This window comes from Lactuca virosa, chromosome 6 (genome assembly GCF_052849685.1).
Source record: "Lactuca virosa cultivar CGN04683 chromosome 6, Lactuca_virosa_CGN04683_v6, whole genome shotgun sequence".
Classification (NCBI taxonomy): Eukaryota; Viridiplantae; Streptophyta; class Magnoliopsida; order Asterales; family Asteraceae; genus Lactuca; species Lactuca virosa.
The window spans coordinates 4,190,036-4,211,607 of record NC_136431.1 but is presented as its reverse complement, the minus strand read 5'-3'; the positions used below and the strand labels follow the sequence as shown (position 1 = coordinate 4,211,607).

The following is a 21,572-nucleotide window of genomic DNA, read 5'->3' as shown; positions in this document are numbered from 1 at the left end:
GTTGCTCAAAATGATGGTAAATATAGATATACCTTCTTCTCACACAAAACTCCAATGACCGTTCAAAATGATATAAAATATTTATTCGTTTTTCCCTTTTAACACTTGACCATCCTAATTTCAATACAACAAGTAGCCGTAGTTGTGTTCCTTAAAGATTAATCATAGTGTCCGGGGTATATGACCCACCGTACGTTTAAGTTCAATGCATTTAGAGATTCTTTTGCTCTCATATCTAAATATATTGAAAATGTAATAAAATGTTCCTAAGTGATTTTATAGTTAAAATGGTAAATTTTGTGCCATGCGATTATCTTGGATATATCCGCAAACAACTTTGAATCAAAGTACACATTACTATTTCATGATGGATACGTTTGTTATTCTACCTTTTTATAAGCAAATATTAAGACATATTTTAATAAGTTAAAAAAAATAATTATAATGAGGGTATTGGAGCCATTCAAAGTAGCCAATCGACATGTTGCCAAAAGTTAAAGTTGCCCATATATCAGAGAGTCATTCCCCACTTTGGATGGACATTTGCTTTGATGAATCTACCAAGTTTATCATTATGTCAATTGTCATGTATCTTTTTTTTATTAAAAAAAATTAATTAAAATCCCAATCAAATATAGGTAAACATTGAATAGTTTTCGAGCTTAGAAAGTTTTCATAATCATAACTATAATACTCCTCTCTACCATGGTGTCGACATTCTCTTATGTCACCTATAAACTATATAAACTTATAAAGGTTATTTTGTCATTAATAGTTGTGCATCTTGCATTGATATTAGTACATTATATGTAGCATCAAGCCAACTACAAGTATTAGGATGCTCATATTTCTAGTCTTCTAGAATTATGATATGCAATCTCATCAATCCAACAACATATTCTTTCATTCCACAAGAAAAATATAGAACTTGGTTATGTGATATAAGTGTAGAATTTCAGCACTTCTTTGAATCACATAGTTAGTCATAGTTGCTGTCACAACTTAGTAATTTTGATCCCCACATTTTCTAAATATTTTTTTGAGTCATTAACCAAAATTTATGTAATACTATGTGTCTACTCTCAACTCTTTATATATATATATATATATATATATATATATATATATATATATATATATATATATATATATTACCACACATGTGGCACTCGTCAAATATACATTCTTTGAGAAAGTATTATACTTCTTTTGTCCAAAACAAACATGTTTGAGTTAAGGGAATTTTCCGATAAAATCCCAATATTTTGGGTTAGTTTACGATTTAATCCCAACATTTATTTTTTAAACAAAAAAGTCACGATTATCTAATTTTAGACGATAATATTTCGTTTTCTATTGAAAAAGAATGAGGATTGTTTCGGTAATTTAGGCAATATATAAAATAATCGAGACTTTTCTGCTCAAAAAATAAAAAATATGATTAAACCGTAAAACGACCAAAAATATTAGGGTTTTATTGGATATTTCCCTTTGATTTAACGTGTATTTTAGCAAAATCCTCAGATTAGTAGGGCCACATGCCTAGAATATGTTGGTGTACTCGAGTCATCAAACATATTAGGTAGTTGGAATTTACACAAATACCAAATATGATCTTATGTTATACTCAAGTATAAATCAAAGGTGCAAAATGCACATAAATATGGGCTCGTTTGATCCTCGAACATGACTGGCGGGGGTCTATGTGCTTACACACCCTTGTCAAAGAAGGATCATCTTGTAGTGCCCTTGTTGTGTCAGAATAATACCTCGAAACCTGAAACGAATTTGAAGACTTCAAGTGAAAAAAATTATAACATGCATCATCTGAATAACTCACGTTAACCTGACCCAACGTGTCAAATCCATGAGAAAGGATTGTCAAAGATATGACAAATTCCAAACTTTTGATTCATCTTCCAAATCGTCCACATTAAACTATCCATCATTTCCCAACCCCTACCACAAAGGGCAAAGATGAGTAGGGGTGAGAATAGGTTCGATTTATGGGTTCGTCCGTTTCCTCGATTTGATTTTTTCGTCTAAATCGAAAACTCAAGCAAACCGAATTCAAATCCCTCTAGACCAAATCGAAAATTGAATTCCAATTCGGTTTGGTTTGGTTTGGAAATCGAGGATACCAAATTGCTAAAAGGGCTATATTGTGATTTATTTTATATTTGTTATATAACATTTTATTTAATATATAAATATAAAATATATTTTTAATTAATTAATTAATGCAATTCAGTTTTTCGGTTCGGTTTGGTCTAAACTTCATGAAACCAAAAACCAAATTCAATGTTCGGTTTGGTCTCGGACCAAACCAAATACTAAATTTTAACACGGTTTGGTCTAAAATCAATTTCAATTTGATTTGGTTTTCGAGTTTTTCAGTTCCAAACAAAATAATTTTCGTCCCCTAAAGACGAGCAACTCTTTCTTACCTTTACAAGTTTTTTTTCTTCTAGTTCCTCCTTGACCTTAGATAGAGAAATTTTATGAACATATATGGCATAATATATATTATCAATATTTTATAATAATTATTTAAGTATATTTCTATATGATAAGAATCATTTAATGGTATGAATTAAAAATGTTAAGATACCATGATGTTCCATCAACTCATCAAGATTAGCACCAGAAACCTCCCCACTAAAAAACTAGTTTCCATCAAATCAATGATAGACACCAAACATATTTTTATTCCCAATATAGGCCTCACATTTTTTTTATATTTCATACAAGTACATTGGTATCATTCATGCTTTGATTCATACTACCACACCATAATTACATTTTTTCCAAAAAAAAAAAACGTGTTCTATAAACCAAATATTTGACATTTTCTTACAACTTTTTATTTTTTTTCAGTTAAGCCCTTCTATATTCCAAGAGTGTCTATTCCATTACTATATCCTATAGGCTGCTTCTTTGTACAAATGGAGGGGATTAAAGGGTAAATTCGGCACACAGGCTCTTTAAAGTAAAAAGCACTTGCGTTTGGAAATGTAAGAATTTTGCAAGAGAGGGGGACCTTTGGGTAATTAAGTAAATGTTCAGGGGGCTGGTTGACTTAACATTCTATGATTAGTCCTCCCATTGGTGCTCTGTGGGGTATACCCTTTCTCCTCTTTGCTGTTCTGAAGCTTGCGGCGGTCGGAGGTGGCGTTGACGGAGTGAAGCTGTGAATTCTGATGTTATTGTGGTTGCTCAGCTGCCGGAGATGGCTACCACTGCTGTATGAATCATCGGAATCCGATACAGCCATTAACAAATGCTTTTTCTCCGGCGAGATCTTCCTCTTCTTTTCGAAATTCTTGGATGTCCCAACAATCTGTACATATCATAAACAATGAATTCGATCATTGATTATTCAAAATGTAAAAACGAAAAGGAATCTGATTTGGATTTTTCCATTGAATTTCAAATAACCAATCATTCAATGTCCATATTCTCCGATTCCCACTAATGGTGGTCAGCAAAAAGTCAAAATCATGATCATAAACAAAAACCCAGTTCGATGGTTGAGATTAAATCCATGTTCGAATGTTCAATCAAAGTACCATCATCAACCCAGTGAAAAAGATATAAAATGATTCCGAAAACCCAGAAAAAAATTCGTCATTGACCACCATTCGTAGGACTACACGTAATGATTTCAAGTCAACCACGAAACAGAGGAGTAGGTGAACAAATTAAAATCAAATTCAGCATTTCCCCAAAATTAAATTCATTCATAATACATTGATGAATGACGAATGATGATGTTGATCTTACCTTGCATCCAAGTGAACAGAATCTGAAGGAATCAAGAAGGCTACGCTCACAAACTTCACAGGTATTCGTAACTCCTTTCCCTGGCCTTGGTTGTGGTCGTTCGTTTAAGAAGACAACTTTTGCGCTGTTGATAACATAAGTTTGTACTGAAGCAATGTCCAAGAACTTCTGAATCTCAGATACCCTAATCACATCATGATATGATGATCTTCGTATCTGCAAATCAATCACAAAAATTCAATTACCCCAATACAAATTATCCAGCAAGATTGAAAGACCAGTTTGCCGAATTCACCAAATTTTCCAAATTGGTTGAGAAAACCGAGTAAAAGTCAAATTCGGTGAGAAACCAGATGATTTTATTCAAATTGGGTAAAATCCAGATGCCAGAGTACATAATTTGGTTAAGAAAAAGCTGTTAGGCTGATGAATCGGTAAATACAAAAGGAGTTAAAGATGATGTTGAATTTCAAAATTTGGTACTAAACTGATTGGAAATTAAAAAGGTGTTCATATGTTTTATTTCAAAAATGGTTAAAACCCATGAAACAAAAGTGGAAGAAGAACTACAAGAACAAATACCTGAATGGCGCGGTGGTCCTCATGGTGATTGAGACACAGAGAACACAGAGGACCGTTCATGCAATCCAAACAGTACATATTACATTCCGACTTGTGTGAATCCGCATGTAATTTGCATTGAACAAAGAAGCTTTCACGAAGTAGAGGCTTCAACCATGGTGGCCACCTGTTGTTATCTTCCTCAACTGGTCCTCCGGCGCCCTACATTATCATCAACTCAAAAACTCAAAAACCCAAAAACGCACAACAAAAAAGCACAAAAACATACACTAAAACGACGAAAACTTACCATAATTCTTCGATTCTTTGGTTTGATTTCACGAAGGAGAGAGGTTTCGTGATTATAAGTCGCCAGTTTGAGAGGGAGGTGGTGGAAAATGGAAGCGGCGATGAATGCGAGGGGTACTTGTAGGAAAAAGTGAGGGTGAAAGAGAAGGGTGGTTGGTTCTTGTCCGTTCATACAAAATGAGGCCTAACTCAGAAGCCCAAACCTTGCCTTTTTTTTTTTAAATAAAAAAATACAAAAATTAAATATATTCGTTATTACATAATTATATTCCCTTAATGATAATAATCATATTATATTGTTATTCATATATATATTTTTAAATATTTATGACAAAAAAGTATCGAACGTCATTGGATATAATCTGTTAATCTTACATGTATTTTTTTTATTATCATGGTCATAAATGTAGGCTTTAAAGCATAATATAGAGATTTAATAAATCCAATATTATATGGTAAATAACGATATTAATTTACATTCTTTAGTAATCGATACAATAAATTTGCAATTGCAAATGATTAAATAAGATTGTTTCGTTTGTCTCAACACATGCAATGGTGTTTTATTTGGAGATAAGAAGAATGCAATTAAAACTTATCATATGACTAATATCATAAAAATCTTAAGTTTTATACGCGTAGTTGGAAAAAGACTAAACATTTCTTTTTGGGTAGCTATGGCCACAAGTTTTAGGTATAATTATCGTTCTAGCCCACTTGTAACATCTTGTTTTTCCAGGTATTTATCTTTTACCCCCTTAGAATATGAATTGTTTGCAAGGAGGTTCTTATTGGCATATATATATATATATATATATATATATATATATATATATATATATATATATATATATATATTTGGAGGGGGGGGGGGGCAGCATGGGTACACTGGGTGTACCTAGTCTCGCGCGTGTACGCTGAGTGTACACTAGTACGTAGGGCGTACGTGGCCTATACCAAACCCTTATATTTAGGGTTTGTGCACTATTTAAGCACCCTTATATCCCCAAAACCCTTCCTCTTATCAGCCTTTATCCCTCATATCGATCCCCTTGCAAACCCTAACCTTTTTTGAGCATTTTTGAGCTTTGGAGTGAGTTGTGTGCATTCTTTTTTGTGAATGAAGATCATCAAAGAAGTGGTTTTGCTCTCAAGACCTTAGATCCAACATTTTCTCTTCATTGTGCACCATTTGGAGGTATAAAGCTCCAACCTTGATGCATGTTTCTCTAGATATTGGTTAAGCTTATATTTTTACCCCTTTTGTCCCAAAACCTAGGTCTTTGTGAGTATGAGGTACTCCAAATCCTTTAAGCTGTCTTTTCAGACATTTTAGAGCATTTCATGTCATAAAAATGCAAGCTTGGATTTAGGTTTGCTCCCATGTAAGAGTTATGGTGTGGCAAATGATTGAATAAGTTAGGTTTTTAGTGTTGGGCTCCTTATAGCCATGCAAAGGCATAAAGATTGCAACTTTATGGCCTTAGATGATTTATTAAGCTCAGATCTGAAGTTTGGACGTAAGGTCTTAAGGTATTAAGACCTGAATGAGAGTTTTGATCTAGAGTGTGTACGCCGGACGTAAAAGGATGTACGTTGCGCGTACTGCACCTCGACCCTGATTTCCCTCTTGCATCAGTAGCTTGTATGCGGGGCGTACAAAGTGGTACGCAGGGTGTACGGATCAGTTCCAACTTTTAGGCCGTTCTTTTGGGCCTTGGACCATTAGGAGTTGGGCTTTTTAGGTTGGGCCGAATGGGAAGGGCCAAATGACCTTTTTTTTCCCCTAATTAGGATAATAGGATTATTGGACCATTTATTATGAGTTAAAAATACGGATTATTAATTAGGGTTATTTTTGGAATATAATTAGTGTAAGGAATCGTGTTAGCAGCAACTCGAGTATGTGGTTTAATTATCTTTTTTTTGGAGGTGAGTCTTCTTACCACACTAGTAAGTCGAAGGCACTAATGCCGGCCCGCTGATTGATATGTGCTAGATATATGTGATTATGTGATTATGTCTGATATGAATGAATGAATGAATGAATGAATGATATATATATATATATATATATATATATATATATATATATATATATATATATATATATATATATATATATATATATATGTGTGTGTGTGTGTGTGTGTATGTGGTAGAGCCAAACTGGGCTTGGAGTCATTACGGACTCGGGGGTTGATACGGACCCGACACAGCTGCATGCTGCCATATGGGGTTGATACGGACGTGACACAGTCACGTGATGATTATGTGGTATTTTGGGGAAGCTCACTAAGCTTTGTTCTTACAATTATGTTTATGGTTTCAGGTACTTTCGGTATAAAAAGGAAGGTCCAACATGATCGCATCGCATCCACCCATGTTCCGCATTACCTTTATGACTTGGATTTGTACTCTGATGATTACTCTCATTTGAAATACTTTGTTTGGGAATGTTATGAATACTTGTTGGTTTTCGATTAAATTAAAATTTTTATCCATGATTTTTTGGATTGTTACAAGTTGCTATCAGAGCCTTGGTTTGAGGGATTCATGCAAACTTTCGGGTGTGTCAGAACTCAAACTGAGGAAATGATAATCTTTTCAAAGAAAAAGAAATCAAATTTTCGAAAAGATTTTTATTAAGTAAAAAGGGGGTGCGATGCGTGCAATTAGCCGAGCTCAAGTAAGTGGTTCCCAAATTACCCATACTTATGTATTGTGATTAGTATGCTTGATATGTGAATTGCATACTAGAGTAGGGCTAATGATATATTTAGTAATCATATGATAGAATTTTCTGAATTGTCTGATGCCTTATAGCCTAGGAAGATTGGATATGTATTACTTGGAATTGATATCGGCTCAGTTAAATGCTAAGTGTATGCTTTCAAAGTTGTATAAGATTATGATTTTATAGCCCTAGAATGATCGATTTAGCCTTATTTCATGTTCCTTGTTTGGTTGTGGACTTAAGGTAGAATTGTCATTTGACAGTCTATATGATCCTATTTGTGTATAACTTGCATGCATAAGGCAACCAACGGTGTTGATTGAGGTTCTCGGTATTGCGAGCGGTGGGAGTTGAGGATTCCTAGGAGAGCCTAGGATATGTATATTGTATATCATAGGATTTGTATATAGTCCTAGTGTAGTGACTTAGAGGAGTCAGGACGGTTCTTGAGGAAGGTACAGATTGGTGTGGAACGTATATTGGGCCCGTACTACTGGAAGCACATGATATGTACTTGATACATGGATAGACCTGGAGACTCTAAGGAGACCTATATAATGAGAATCCCCTCGAGTATTATATTGATTGTTTCTATGTTGTGTTTGTTGGATTACGTGTCTAAGCCCATAACTATAATTGATATATACTTGAAGTTATACTGGCAACTATAGTTATTAAACTGATCCAAGTGGGAGACTGTTGGATTAGGTGTCTAAGCCCATAACTATAATTGGTATATACTTGAATTGATAGTAGCACAGTCCTTTTGGGATGCCCTCATACTAGCAACTGGACAAGATGACTTTTGGAGAAAGAGGTTGAATTTATTATTTGAATAATAAATTGAGATAATTGATTTATTAATGTATTATGGAAATAATATATTAATTAGAAATCATATTATTTAATTAATAGTTAATCAGAAATTAATCGGAATTAATTTTGGGATTAATTGTATTAATTAAAAGTGTCGGGGCTGTTTAGCAATTTATTGATAGTTGGGGAATTGGGCTCTTGGACCTCCCTAGAAGGGTTGGACGAAAACTTCTAGGAAGGCCCTAGAATTTTCGTCCACGACCTTGGATGGGAAGTTCATGGGATGCTTAGTCCTTAAGCTAAGGAATTAGGGTTTCCTCCCTAAAACCCTAGCTTTGGCTCTAAGCTACCCTAGAAGAATACCCGAATTTCTCAAGCCTTCTCCTCCTCTTTCCTCTCTCATCCTCTTGACTAGTTTGGGTGTGAGCTATTAGAGGTGTTACATTTGTGACACTTGCTCTCAAGCTTCAAGACGTCTTGGATTCACATTGTTATTACTACATAAAAATTAAAGGTATGTTTACTATCTTTTGTTATGATTTTCGAAAATAGTATATGCCTCTTAGGGTTTTCCTTTTGATGTTCAATACTTGTATGTTCAACTAGAGAAAACATAGATCAAAGCAATTAAGGTTACATGCATACATATGATTGTTTGTTATGCTCAAAACCCATCAGTGGTATCAGATCATTGACTTGTTTTCTATTGAATTTTGATTGCAATTGGTTGAACTTGATCAATTAGGGTTTATAGAAATAAACCCTTTGGACTTAGGGTTTTCGCAAATTAGGGTTTCTTAACCCCAGATTTCGAAAATTTGGTAAAGGGTTTTAACCCTTTCCCTTGTCCCTTAACTTTCAAAAATTAGGGTTCCTTAACCCTCTTGATTTTCGAAATATGGAAAGGATTGGAAATCCTTGCCTTCCTCCCCAAGATATGCCATTTTTGAAAATTAGGGTTTATGAGTAGGGTTTCTTACTTTTGGTAATTATCTCTTTATTTGAACTTATCCCTCCCATATTTTTGAAAATTAGGGGGAGAGGATTAGGTTAAATTATTTTGATTAATTTAATGAGTAATCCTCAATTGGTTTAATAAATTAATTAAAGGTTTAATTAATAGAAAATTATTAAATCGGTTTCTTTTCAATTTAAATTAAATTGTTTTAATTTCGAAATTTAAAAGATTATAAACCCTAGTATTTTGAAAAGTTTAAAATACACCTTATACTATATGTAAAATTAAATGTTTAATATTTACTATATGTATAAGACAAGTCAGTCGAACCGCTAGTACGCCTCATTCACGAAGCCGATCTATAAGGGGGGTATAAGGAAACTGCCTATAAAATGGTAGTTGAATGGGTGTCAACTCTCACCCACCGCTTCCTTGATTGGTGGAGGGTCGTTATCCGAATGGGTTTGATAAGACAAATAATTATCATTACTAAGTATAATAAAATTATAAAGTAACTAAATGATTTTATTAAATTCCTAATATTAGTTACTTTAGGAAAAATGTGAATTTGATGCTAATCCATGAAATTGCACATTGAACTTTATATAAGTCGTTAGTCGAGCGTGTGTGGTTAACCATCACACTAATATGGACTAATAAATGGTGACAATGGGTGTCTCGTAAATTATCATTGATTGATGGAGCGCGTATGGCTAACCGACACATTAATTAGATGATAAATGACATCGAGAGTACCAAGCTAATTTGCATGATTATTCACATCTTGTTTGTGATCCTTGGTATCACAGTTACAAATGGAAAGAGCATAATCGAGATTAATCATGTCATTGAATAGTTAAGTGAATCTCAAAAGATCTAGGAATTTCATTAAAACCCTAATTCGTTTAAAATTTCGTTTTCGTGGTGAAATTGGTAAATCGTCATTTACCTACCCTTTACGGCATCGCTTTTCTAAGCTGTGAAATATCTAGTTGGATCCTAGCCTTCATATTTCATTTGGGTGTTATATTGAGGAATATTCTTATCTAACAAAAACTTGTCCTTCTTCTTTTTCAGATGTCAACTCCCAACGATGCTTCTGGTTCCTCCTCCAACAACGACTCCTCCAACAACTTCTCACTCTTGAACATCTGCTCGAGGGTTACCTTTGATGGCACCAATTATAACGATTGGATGCGAAACATCAAGATGGCTCTACGTTTCGAGGACAAAGAGTATGTGCTCGAAAAGGAACTTCTCGACATTGATGAAACAAAAGCTACTCCAGAAGAACTAGCTGAGTATAGGAGACACTACAATGATGCAACCAAAGTGGCATGCATCATGGTGGCTACTATGACTCCTGATCTCCAAAGGTTCTATGTGGATTGCTGGCCATATGTCACACGCCCGACCAGAAGGCGGAAACGTCCGGGGGCTCGTGTGACTAACAATTGAATAATCATCATAATGAATATACATGAAACATAACACATTCATCACCAACATTACATATTACAACCAGCATTGTTCACATCACGTACATTGTTAAAATACATAAGTTCAAATTGTTAAAAGTACGATAAGTGATGTTACATAAAGCAAAACCATACACACTTACAAATTTTCCAGCTTAACGATTACCTGAGAATAATAGTTATTTTGAAAACGGTCAACATATATAATGTTGGTGAGTTCATAAGTAGGTTTGAATAAAAGTATTTGTATCCTTTGTAAAAACCCAGAAAATCCGATATTTTTTGTAAAGTGTCTGAAAATGATGTGAAAATCGAGTATAAATGCATGTGTGAATTTATTAGATGTAACATATATGAATGTAGTTTTGATATCTTTGTATTGTAAGTAAGTGATAAATTGAATAGTAGTATTTCCCCAGAAAATCCGATATTTTATGATTTGTTAAAAATGTCGGGGTTCCTTGTACCGTTAAATAAGTTGTTTTGTATTGACACAATCGAAGGGTTAATCTTCGAAACGTTATATTGGTATTGAATCTCTATATGAGCCGTTATAATCATACATGATAATGACTAGGTTGCCTGTCTTAACATTTTTCCAAATGTCGGTATTCGCTCACGGTTTTGTCGCCCTAGACTGGCCTAGTCTAGCTGTAGCGAACAGCTAAGGCGTGGGGGGTCACCCCGTATAGATCTATACACAAACTCTCGCTCTCCCTCCAGGAGACTCTGATTATAACTACAAGCTACGATTGTACACTCAAAGGTGCCAACCGCCACGTCTCACTAGATTCTCAACCTTTCGTACTATGTTTAATGTTTACGTGTATGTTGTATGTTATCAAATCCAAAGGTACATATATAAGTATACGAAGTTCAATAGTTATGTAAAGGTATAATTTCAATCTACTAAACATGTAAGTTTCGGTCTAAGCCCAATTAACATGTAAATGGGTCACAAAGGCCCGATAACATGTAAGTGGGTAATTTGGGCCCAATTGGCATGTAAATGGGCCACGAGAGCCCAATAAACATGTAATCCATAACTTAGGCCCAAATTAACATTAAGTGGGTCGCAAGGCCCAATAAACACGTCATGGAAAACATTGGGCTCAATATATACTTAAATGGGCCCTTAGGGCCCAATGGCCAAGTAACGTGAATATTAGGTCCAATAAATAGTTATCGACATATTTCGTTCATTTGTTTTGTTCCGTTGTTTGTTTTAGCTCGAGGTTTACTAGATTGATGATAAGAAGCTTTCTTTTTGTAAAAATGACATTTTTGGCCAATAATCCTACAAATTTCAATTAAGGCCCAAAGTTTTGTAAAAATAACATTTTTGTCCATAATTTATAAAAATTTGCAATTTTGTCCCAAATGTTTAGAACTTCACAAATTTAATCCAAAATTTTATATTTTGACATATATGGCCTTGTTTTGCAGAAAATTGCATTTTCAGCCTCTTGTTTGTAAAAGTTGTCACTTTCGGCCCAATCTTTGATAAAAGTTACATTTTTGGTCCAATTTAGGAATAAATGCTATTTTTACCCCAAAATTTGGTTTATTTACATTTATGATTCAAAATTTTGCCAATTTACATTTTTAATCCCCAAAACCTCATTTTTTCGTAATTTTGGGCCCAAAACCGTGAGGCCCAAATATTTGGCCCATTAAGCTAAAATTTACATTTTTGGCCCTTTGGAAAGTAGAATTATCATAAAAATCCTTTTTTATACAAGTAGGACCTGTTTGGTCCCTATAAAAACATAAATGTCACTTTTTGTCCTTATCTTTTGTTTTCTTGACAATTTTTGACCTTTAACAAGGTTTTTGTTGAGATCTTTTGTATCTTAAACATGTAATCACTTTTGGCTTGATAATGTGATGTATATAATGTCATAGTTCATAGATATTTGTTCAATGTTACTTAATTTTTTGAGATTTGCTAAGATCTAACACATTTTTACCAATAAACTAAGAATTCATACAAAACATGCATATAACATATAGATCTACACATTTTACTTGCTTTCTCCCCCAAAAATCATATGAAAACCAAAAACAAGGGGGTATGAACTCACCTTTGCTTGTTGTTCTCGGTTTTGAAGAAGAATGGAAAGAATTTTTGGTCCTAGCAACACCTTGAAGTGGATCTCGAGATTATGAAGCTTCTAAGGTGTGATCATGGAATAAAACTATGTAAGGAGGAGTTTTTCATGTTAAGATGGAAGAAGATACTTGTGTTTGACAAAAACTTACCAAAGATTGGAATGATTTGATGAAGATCCTTATGACTCTAGCAAACTTTCGAGATCTTGGAGGAAGAAGGAGAATGATTCTTGAGAGTGATAGAGAGAATTTGGTGTAGTGTGTGTGTGGGTTTTTGCCTCTCGGCCGAGAGTAGAAGAAGAGAGGGGAGAGAGGTAGTGAGGTGACTTGCATGGAAGTATGGGGGATCTAACATGGATACATGGTGGACAATATGGAGGTGACACCTCCAAAGTCACCCCCTTCCATTTCAATTTTCATTTTTTTTTGTTAATTGATGTTGGGCCGATATTAATGGGCCAAGAGGGGTAGGGATGGAATAGTTTGAGCCCATTAACATCTAGCTAGGATTTTTGGAACCTAAACATAAAATTTTCGGCCCATTGGGCTCATTAGATAGCTCATGGCCCATTTTGAAAGAAAAAGGGAGTTTATGGCACATAAGGCCCATTAAGGGTAAACTAATTTGTTTTGGACCCAAAATGGCCCAAAAGGCTAAGTTTTATGGAAGCGGGTCCAGTTAGACTCCAAATAAGGTTTCCAAGCCCAAAATGGTTGAATTGGATGCTTATTGGTCCATTAGGCCCAATAAGGAAATCCTAGTCCAATATGGACTTAAACCATGGTTCTTAGGGCTTCAGACTCTTTGATGAACATCATTGATGAATCTAAATGAGCATTGAGTGATATTTACTTGGAGTATATGTTTTACAATAGTTGAATGATTACATGAGAATAGAATTTCCTAGCAAAATGCTAGTTGTGACATCATCCCCCCGTTAGAGGGAATTTCGTCCCGAAATTCTTTTGAAAACTAGGTTTGTGAAGGGAAGAATAAGTGAGGGTACTTCTGCTTCATATGGTATTCACGTTCCCACGTGAATTTTGGTCCACGTTTTGCGCTCCATCAAACCTTCACAATCGGGATGCGACTTTGCTTTGTACGCTTCACCTCCCTATCCATAATCTCGACTGGTTCTTCGACGAACAGGAGATTCTCGTTTATATCAATCTCTTCCAAAGGAACGACAAGGGTTTCATCTGATAGACACTTTTTCAGATTTGAGACGTGAAACACTAAATGTACATTGCTGAGCTCGACAGGTAGCTGCAGCTTATAAGCCACTGGACCAATTCGGGCAAGAATCTCGAACGGTCCAATATATCGCGGGTTCAATTTTCCTCGTTTCCCAAAGCAAATCATTCCTTTCCAAGGAGAGACCTTTAACAACACGCGATCCCCGACTTGAAATTCTAATGGCTTTTGCCGCTTGTCAACATAGCTTTTCTGTCGGTCTCGCGATGCTTGAAGTCGAGCTTTGATTTGGACTATCCTTTTGGTCGTCTCACGGATGATTTCGGGTCCTGTAAGAGTACTGGATGGCGATTGTCCTTTTGCTAGTTGAGTGTCACCCACCTCGGCCCGGCATAGGGGGGATCTACATTTACGACCATTGAAAGCCTCGAAGGGAGCAACCTTGATGCTCGTGTGATAACTGTTGTTGTAGGAGAACTCGATCAGAGGCAAGTGGGTATCCCATGACTTGCCGAAGTCAATCACGCAAGCTCGGAGCATATCCTCGAGTGTCTGGATGGTACGCTCACTCTGACCATCCGTCTGTGGGTGGTAGGCAGTGCTCATATCTAGCTGTGTTCCCATTGCCTTCTGAAGAGATTGCCAGAATCTTGAAGTGAATATGCTATCTCGATCCGAGATAATAGATACTGGCACTCCATGGAGTCTCACAACCTCCTTGAGGTAGATTCGGGTCAGCTTTTCCATCTTGTAGGACTCTTTTATTGGCAGGAAATGAGCTGATTTTGTCAATCTATCGACAATTACCCAGATAGTTGTTGGGTTATGAGTATTCTAACACTCCTAAGTGTACATGCAACCCTAAATACCTTGGATCTATGTTTTCTCTATTATACATACAATTATGAACATCCAAGGTATTATCCTAATCAAGCATACAAAATAATAAATATAACAAGATAGAATACATACCTCTTTGATGTAGAATGCCTTCATGAAGCTTGAGTGCCTAGTGCCCCAAGTGTGACACCTCAAATGGTTCACACAACACCAAATACACTTGGAATAACTTGAGAGAAACTTGAACACTCCTTGAAATCGTCTAGCCCTCACACTCACACATTAGTGTATGATTTCTTGAGCCATGGGATTCTTTTATATGGTGGTTATTAGGGTTACACCATGTAACTCATAACTTTACCCATTCCTTATGCTCCATGGATTTTAACCTCCATGGAGTATCCATGGGTCACCCCATGGACTTAGTCCAACATAAAGAATCTTGGATCACAAGCCCACATATATAAGAATGAATGATTTACACAATCAACCCATATATTTAATTAGTCTCCTTTTGATCACTTAATTAATTCCAAATTAATTCTTGATCAATACTAATTAAATAACCTTATTAATATATTAGAACTTATAATATATTAACCAACCTTAAGTGTTATTTCTCTCATTATAGTCTATCCAAATGCATGATGCCATGCAACCCAAATGGACCATGCCGGGTCGGGTCAAGTCTTACCAATTATAGTTATGGACTTAGACATTAATCCAACAGTCTCCCACTTGGATAAGTCTAAAACTATTATTGCGTATGACTTCAGGAGCCGATCAGCAATCATAGCTCTCAAAAGCTTCTGTCGAACTCTGACCTTGTCGATGAACTCTGATCTTTGTCAATGACTTGTCCATTAGATAAGGGATCATATATTCCTCTATTCTAGATATCATATGGACTGAGACATGGATTATCAATCATTCTCTCTGTCCATTTGTTGTTTCCCGATTTCCGATTCATGATGACTGACTGATTGAACAAATCAAATTAGTCCTGGCTTGGCCAAGCACTCACATGTATCATCTTTAAATCATCGAGGGGCCCACATATATCGCTTTTATCCCGAAGGTAAAAGGAATGGATAAACTTCGACTCATATGGCTTGTTCTACTACTTGTTGAATCATACACAAAGGCACGTTTTATAACATCGAGTTACCAATGCGTTTTCGTGCAATCAATGTATAACCAACTCATAGTAACAACTCATATCTCTAGGTTTGAAGAATATAAGATATTATCGTCTCATGATCACTCGTGATAAAATCCATGAAGTGATTCAAATGAGCGCGGGTTGAATCCAATACTCAGAACTTATGAGCACTCATGAGTGTTGTAGCACCACTTTGTCCACCAACTTGGACCTCTACAAACCAACCCATGACAGTCTTGATTCATATCTACTTCCAACATATGACCGACTGTGGATGGTTTGAATAACTTAATCATTCAGGAAGAGCGACTTAGTTATTCTGGAAGTCAAAACATGCAAAGTGAAACACAAGAATAAATGAATCAAATATGGTATCAAACCCTATGAATATAAATAAACACTTTTATTTATCACCATACTGATTACTCATTATTCATTGTTTCGGTTTTATCAACTTTATACTTGAATTTAAAACAATAGTTGTCCCATGCTCCAAGCATGTACATTATGTTTTCTAAACACTAGTCATGCCATACACCAAGTATGCATACTATGTTTGTCTATGATCTTTACTTTGTAAAATAGATCAATTGAACATCACTCCAATGATTCTCTTTTCACAGTCCCAAATCCTTAATGCAAATGCAAGAATTCCAAATTCATGTCATTTACTGAAATCTGTTAGATTCTAAACTTATATGCATTGATCCTTTTAATGATTATGCACAAAGTCAGAAAGACTTGACAACAATCATTACAGAGCATTCCAAAGGATATCAGCTCCTTGGAAACATCCTTCTTTCATTAAGTTTCCTAATCTTACACAGATTGAATAATTTCTAACTTTGAAACATTTCCATATTCCATTTTGACTATCACTTCTGAACAAGAGTTGCCTCCTTACAGATTATGTCAATATGGTCCTTCCAGAATTAACATTATACTTCCAACTGTCCTTGAGCAGCCAATCTTTGGTAAACCTTAGATTGTCCTCGACAATTGCTTAATCATTTTAGTCATATCCAATTCTAGACCTTTTCCCTTCATAATGCCCCAGGCATTTGGAAAATTTTAGAAAGGATGAATATAACACATGTAATCGATCCTATATCCGAAGCATATGAGACACGATTCATGATGTCTCACATAAAGACTAAACCAGTCTTTTGCTATAATATTTCCATTTCAATTTGCCAAGTTCTCAAAATTCAGATTATGAAAAGGGATGCCGTAATCATAATCGAATTTTAGAACGCAAATAATGGACCCATATATAGAATTTCCTTATGTTGAGCCATTCCAACATGAAATTCATATATATATCCTTGATTAAATACGATTAAAATCTCAATCTAAGCTTTTTAGAATTGAAATGAAGTATAATTTCCTCTCCCTTAATTATAGCAAAACAACTTTTTCAACCCCTGCAACCTCACGAATTGAAACTTTTGTTTTCTATAATTAACATTGCTAACTTGCAACCTTTGTCATAATTATCATGCTCCCACTAACATGATGATTATTAGCATAACACTTATGCTCCCACTAGCTTTGACATGTACTCAGAAATCAGCTGACTTTCTTACCAAAGTTCAGATTTTTGATACTAGATTGTTTTGATAAAACTTTATCAGAATCATACACCTCTCTTAGATAGCTAACATGTGTGTATAAACAATTTTAGAACTATGAAAAGGGATGCCGTAATCATAGTCTCAATTGTTTAGACCTTTGCCACTTCTCACAAGTCCATGTTAGTGTGCCAGTAAACCACACACGCTCCACTAACGACTTTGAGAATGCAAATATCACAATTGCTATCTAGCTAAAATCTACTTAATGAAAGTGTTTCCTCACCATCATTTTCATGAATCGGAGAGAAACCTTATGACACTTAGATTTAATAGTGTATGTGTTCTTATCCATGTGAATTTGTCAAAACCATAATCACAAGACAAGGTTAGTGACAAATCCAAACTCATATTGATTAAACTTGTGCAATCTTAAATTCTTGCCATTTGGCAGCTCAGGTGCCTGCCATTGCTTCCAAGTAGTTGTGCAACCAATTGAGAACTCTCAGAACTCCTATGCAAAGCCAACTTGAATAGGCACAAAAATTTCAACACGATAGGTTATAAATCTCAAGTCGTGTGCTAGTGAAGGACTTTAGGTTTTATTCTTGATTAAGTCTTGAAACTTTCAAGAGCTTTAAGACTCCCACTGTCCTCTTGACATATAAGACTCCCTTGTTAAATATTCAAGAGATAGTGCAGATTCTTTATCAAGACTAACACTTTACACAATTGGCCTAAGTTGGTCTCTGTTTTATCCAAAACATCCCAACTTACCAATTTCAAATGTACAAGAGTAGATAACCTTTTACTCTTACATTTGACTAGTGTTAACAAACCCTCTTTAAGATATGTCACTCAAGTTACAATCTTGGAGTATAACTCTAAGAATTGTTTTGGAACGAAGTATGACTCATCATTTTGATTTAACCATTTCAACAATTCATGACTCCTCTTCTTAGTCATAAGATATGACTTTAGAGGACCAATTGTGATATGGTATCTTAATCATTAAGATGATCATAAACATGATACTAAAGTACTCTCCCATCTTTTCAGATTTGAGAAACTTTTATCTTTCTGCCATACTTTGATTCTTCTTATTCGTTCTGTCTCACATTGAAACTTCTCCAATGCTACAGACTTATACTTAAACTTATAAGTATAACCATATTTACTGAACTTAAGTAAATCATGACGAATAGTCTTCTTGATCTTTTGTGGTGGACTTGACCAGTGCACAAGAATGTGTACTCGATCCCTTAGTCCTTTCCTTATTCACATAAGGAATTAGTCTTAATTTTCCAAGCTGAAAGTTCTCATTCATCATACTATACAACTTGCATGATTCCAAGTTTCGGTCCAATTGAACCTTGGGTGATGAGAATCTTTCCTTATTTGGTAATATTAGACACTACCACAACCGAAAGAATCAAATCCATTTTTCCAATATTGCTATCAATGGAATCTTATAAGCAACAACTTTTCACAAATGCCATTGTAAGGATACTTAAAATAAATAAAATCAAAACCTTTTTCTTTTATTTTAAAACTTTGCGGAAAAACTTATCCTTACAATCCATATGAAAACCTTGTTGTTATCTATTCCTAAGCAATATAAATATCATAACTCTTAAGTAATAGCCCAAAATTCTGATCACCGAACCATGCGATTGAAATCCATCTTCGCGATCAGAATCAGCATGTACTTAATAGAGTTAGACAATGGACTTTACCTGAAGTAGAGCCAAACTTATTGACTTTAACATCCTTAGGTAAATTTGGCAGCTTCGTAACCAATGCCCCTTCCTTTGGCAATAGTTACCTATGGACCCTTGATAATGGGACTATCTCAGACTTCGCCTCTCTCTTTACCATTGGGTCAACCGAGTTGACTATGGCCGATCCCTTTCCATTGGGAAGAGAGAGCTTTACTGGATATCCAATGTCATCATTGTCAATGTCCATAGCATTTTAGGAAGTTGATCTTAGCAAATAGATAAGATCATTAAGGGTCTTGTCTTAGTCTGTTTCATAGGATTCCCAAAAGAACTCACTATGTGACTTAGAAAGTAGTTGAGCCACCAACTTTCTCAAGACTTTGACACCCAACTCTCCCGGCTTGTCAATATGTGACTACATCTCCAAGATGTGATCACACCTAGACCTTGCCTTGCCAATAGGGCTTGAGTGAAAACTTTTTAGGAACTTGTGGGTTAGAGAGAATAATTGGAGGAGGTGAAAGAAGTGTGATATCCATGGGACATCATCTTTATTTAGGAAAGCTTGTTTCAAGAGATTTGGGAAGATCATAAATGTCTAGACCAGACATCTTTTTGGGAGATATTCAAGATAGTTGATTTAAAGTCCTTAATATGACACCCAATATGAAATATTAAGGCTAGGACCCAACAAACTATTTTATAACTTAGAAGAGGGATGCCGTAATCCAAGCTATAAAATATTTGAAGGTAGGTGAATGACGATTCACCAATTTCCACCATGAAAAACGAAATAATTTATTAGGTTTTAATTGGATTTGAAAGTCCTAGATCTTTGAGATTCATTGAACTGTTCAAAGGCATGTTTCAATCTCGAGTGTGCCCTTCAGGTTTTGTGACTGGGATGCCGAGGATTACAAAACAAGGTGTGAATAACCATGCAAATATACTTGGTACCCTTAATATTTACCCCTTAATCAGTGTGCCGGTTAACCACACACGCTCCACCGATACTATGATAAATATTAAGTTACCCTTTGCCTACCTTGTTAAGTCCATGTTAGTGTGCCGGTTAACCACACACGCTCCACTAACGACTTAAGCAAAGTGCAAAGTGTAATTTCATGGGTTAGCACCAAATTCACATTTTCCTAAGTAACTAAGATTGGGTATTAATAAGAGTTTAGTTACTTAGTATTTATCATTAATACTTTTAATGAAAGGAGAATTATAGTCCTTGTCCTACCCGTTCGGCTAACGACCCTCCACCAGTGAAGGAAGCGGTGGGTGAGAGTGGACACCCATTAAACTGCCATTTTATAGGCAGTAACCTTATACCCCCCTTATAGACCGGCTTCGTGAATGAGGCCTACTAACGGTAAGACTGACTTTACTCTTATACATATATATAAATATTATTAACTTATAATATTATAAAGTATAAGGGTTGAATTTTAACTTTTAAAATTCTAAGGGCTAACTTGGAATTAAAGTATTAATAAGTGAAAACTTTTCAAATTCCAAAACTTGAGGGCAAGTTTTGAAACTATTCAAAACTAATTAATTCCATAACTTATGAGTTTAAAGTAGTTTTAATTAAAAAAAAAAAATTCTTCAAGTTCCATAACTTGAGGACAAGTTATGGAAGACTTTAAACTAATTAATAAAAAAAATAACTTTTTTTTATTGTAACTTATGGAACTAATTAAGGTTACATTTTTTTTTTAATTTAATGAAGAGACTCTTGAACCTCCATAACTTGAGGACAAGTTATGGAGTCATAAAACCATTTAATTAGAACTAGACTCTTCATTTTGTAACATTTGCCAACTTTTATGAGTTTTATGATTCTTAAATGTGACTTTTCATATAACTTGAGGACAAGTTACAAAAACACACTTTGGAATCAACTCTTAGATTAAAATGGATTGAAAACAACTATTTCACACAACTTTTCTATTAATCTAAGAACCTCATAAGAACAAGATAATTCAAATCATCAATCTTCAAGAAATTAGCATGAACATACAAACTAATACAAATCTTGAAATTATGACAATTATCTTAGAAATTGGATTAGCATGAACATTACCACATCAAAAACAAGTTTATAAGTCCAAAAACATCTAGGGTAATGTTCCTAGTCCAATTCCAGCCAAAACAATCGAATATATGCATCCAACTCGATTTTTCAGCTACTTTTGCAAGTATAACAAGAAAACAAGCTTAGGCTCTGATACCACTGTTGGGTTATGAGCATTCTAACACTCCTAAGTGTACATGCAACCCTAAATACCTTGGATCTATGTTTTCTCTATTATACATACAA

At 35.0% G+C, this 21,572-nt stretch overlaps 1 protein-coding gene across 1 annotated transcript; it reads right to left on the bottom strand.

Annotated features, from left to right (window-relative positions):
* Positions 1 to 2,659: 2,659 nt before the first annotated feature.
* On the bottom strand, positions 2,660 to 4,836 carry LOC145120189 (uncharacterized). The gene is made up of 4 exons (XM_079056002.1): positions 4,655 to 4,836; positions 4,366 to 4,566; positions 3,784 to 3,999; positions 2,660 to 3,340 (listed from the first exon to the last, which is right to left on the bottom strand). Exons 1-4 carry the CDS (start codon positions 4,823 to 4,825, stop codon positions 3,080 to 3,082), a joined length of 849 nt encoding a protein of 282 aa, XP_078912128.1. The 5' UTR covers positions 4,826 to 4,836; the 3' UTR covers positions 2,660 to 3,079.
* Between the last annotated feature and the right edge of the window lie 16,736 nt (positions 4,837 to 21,572).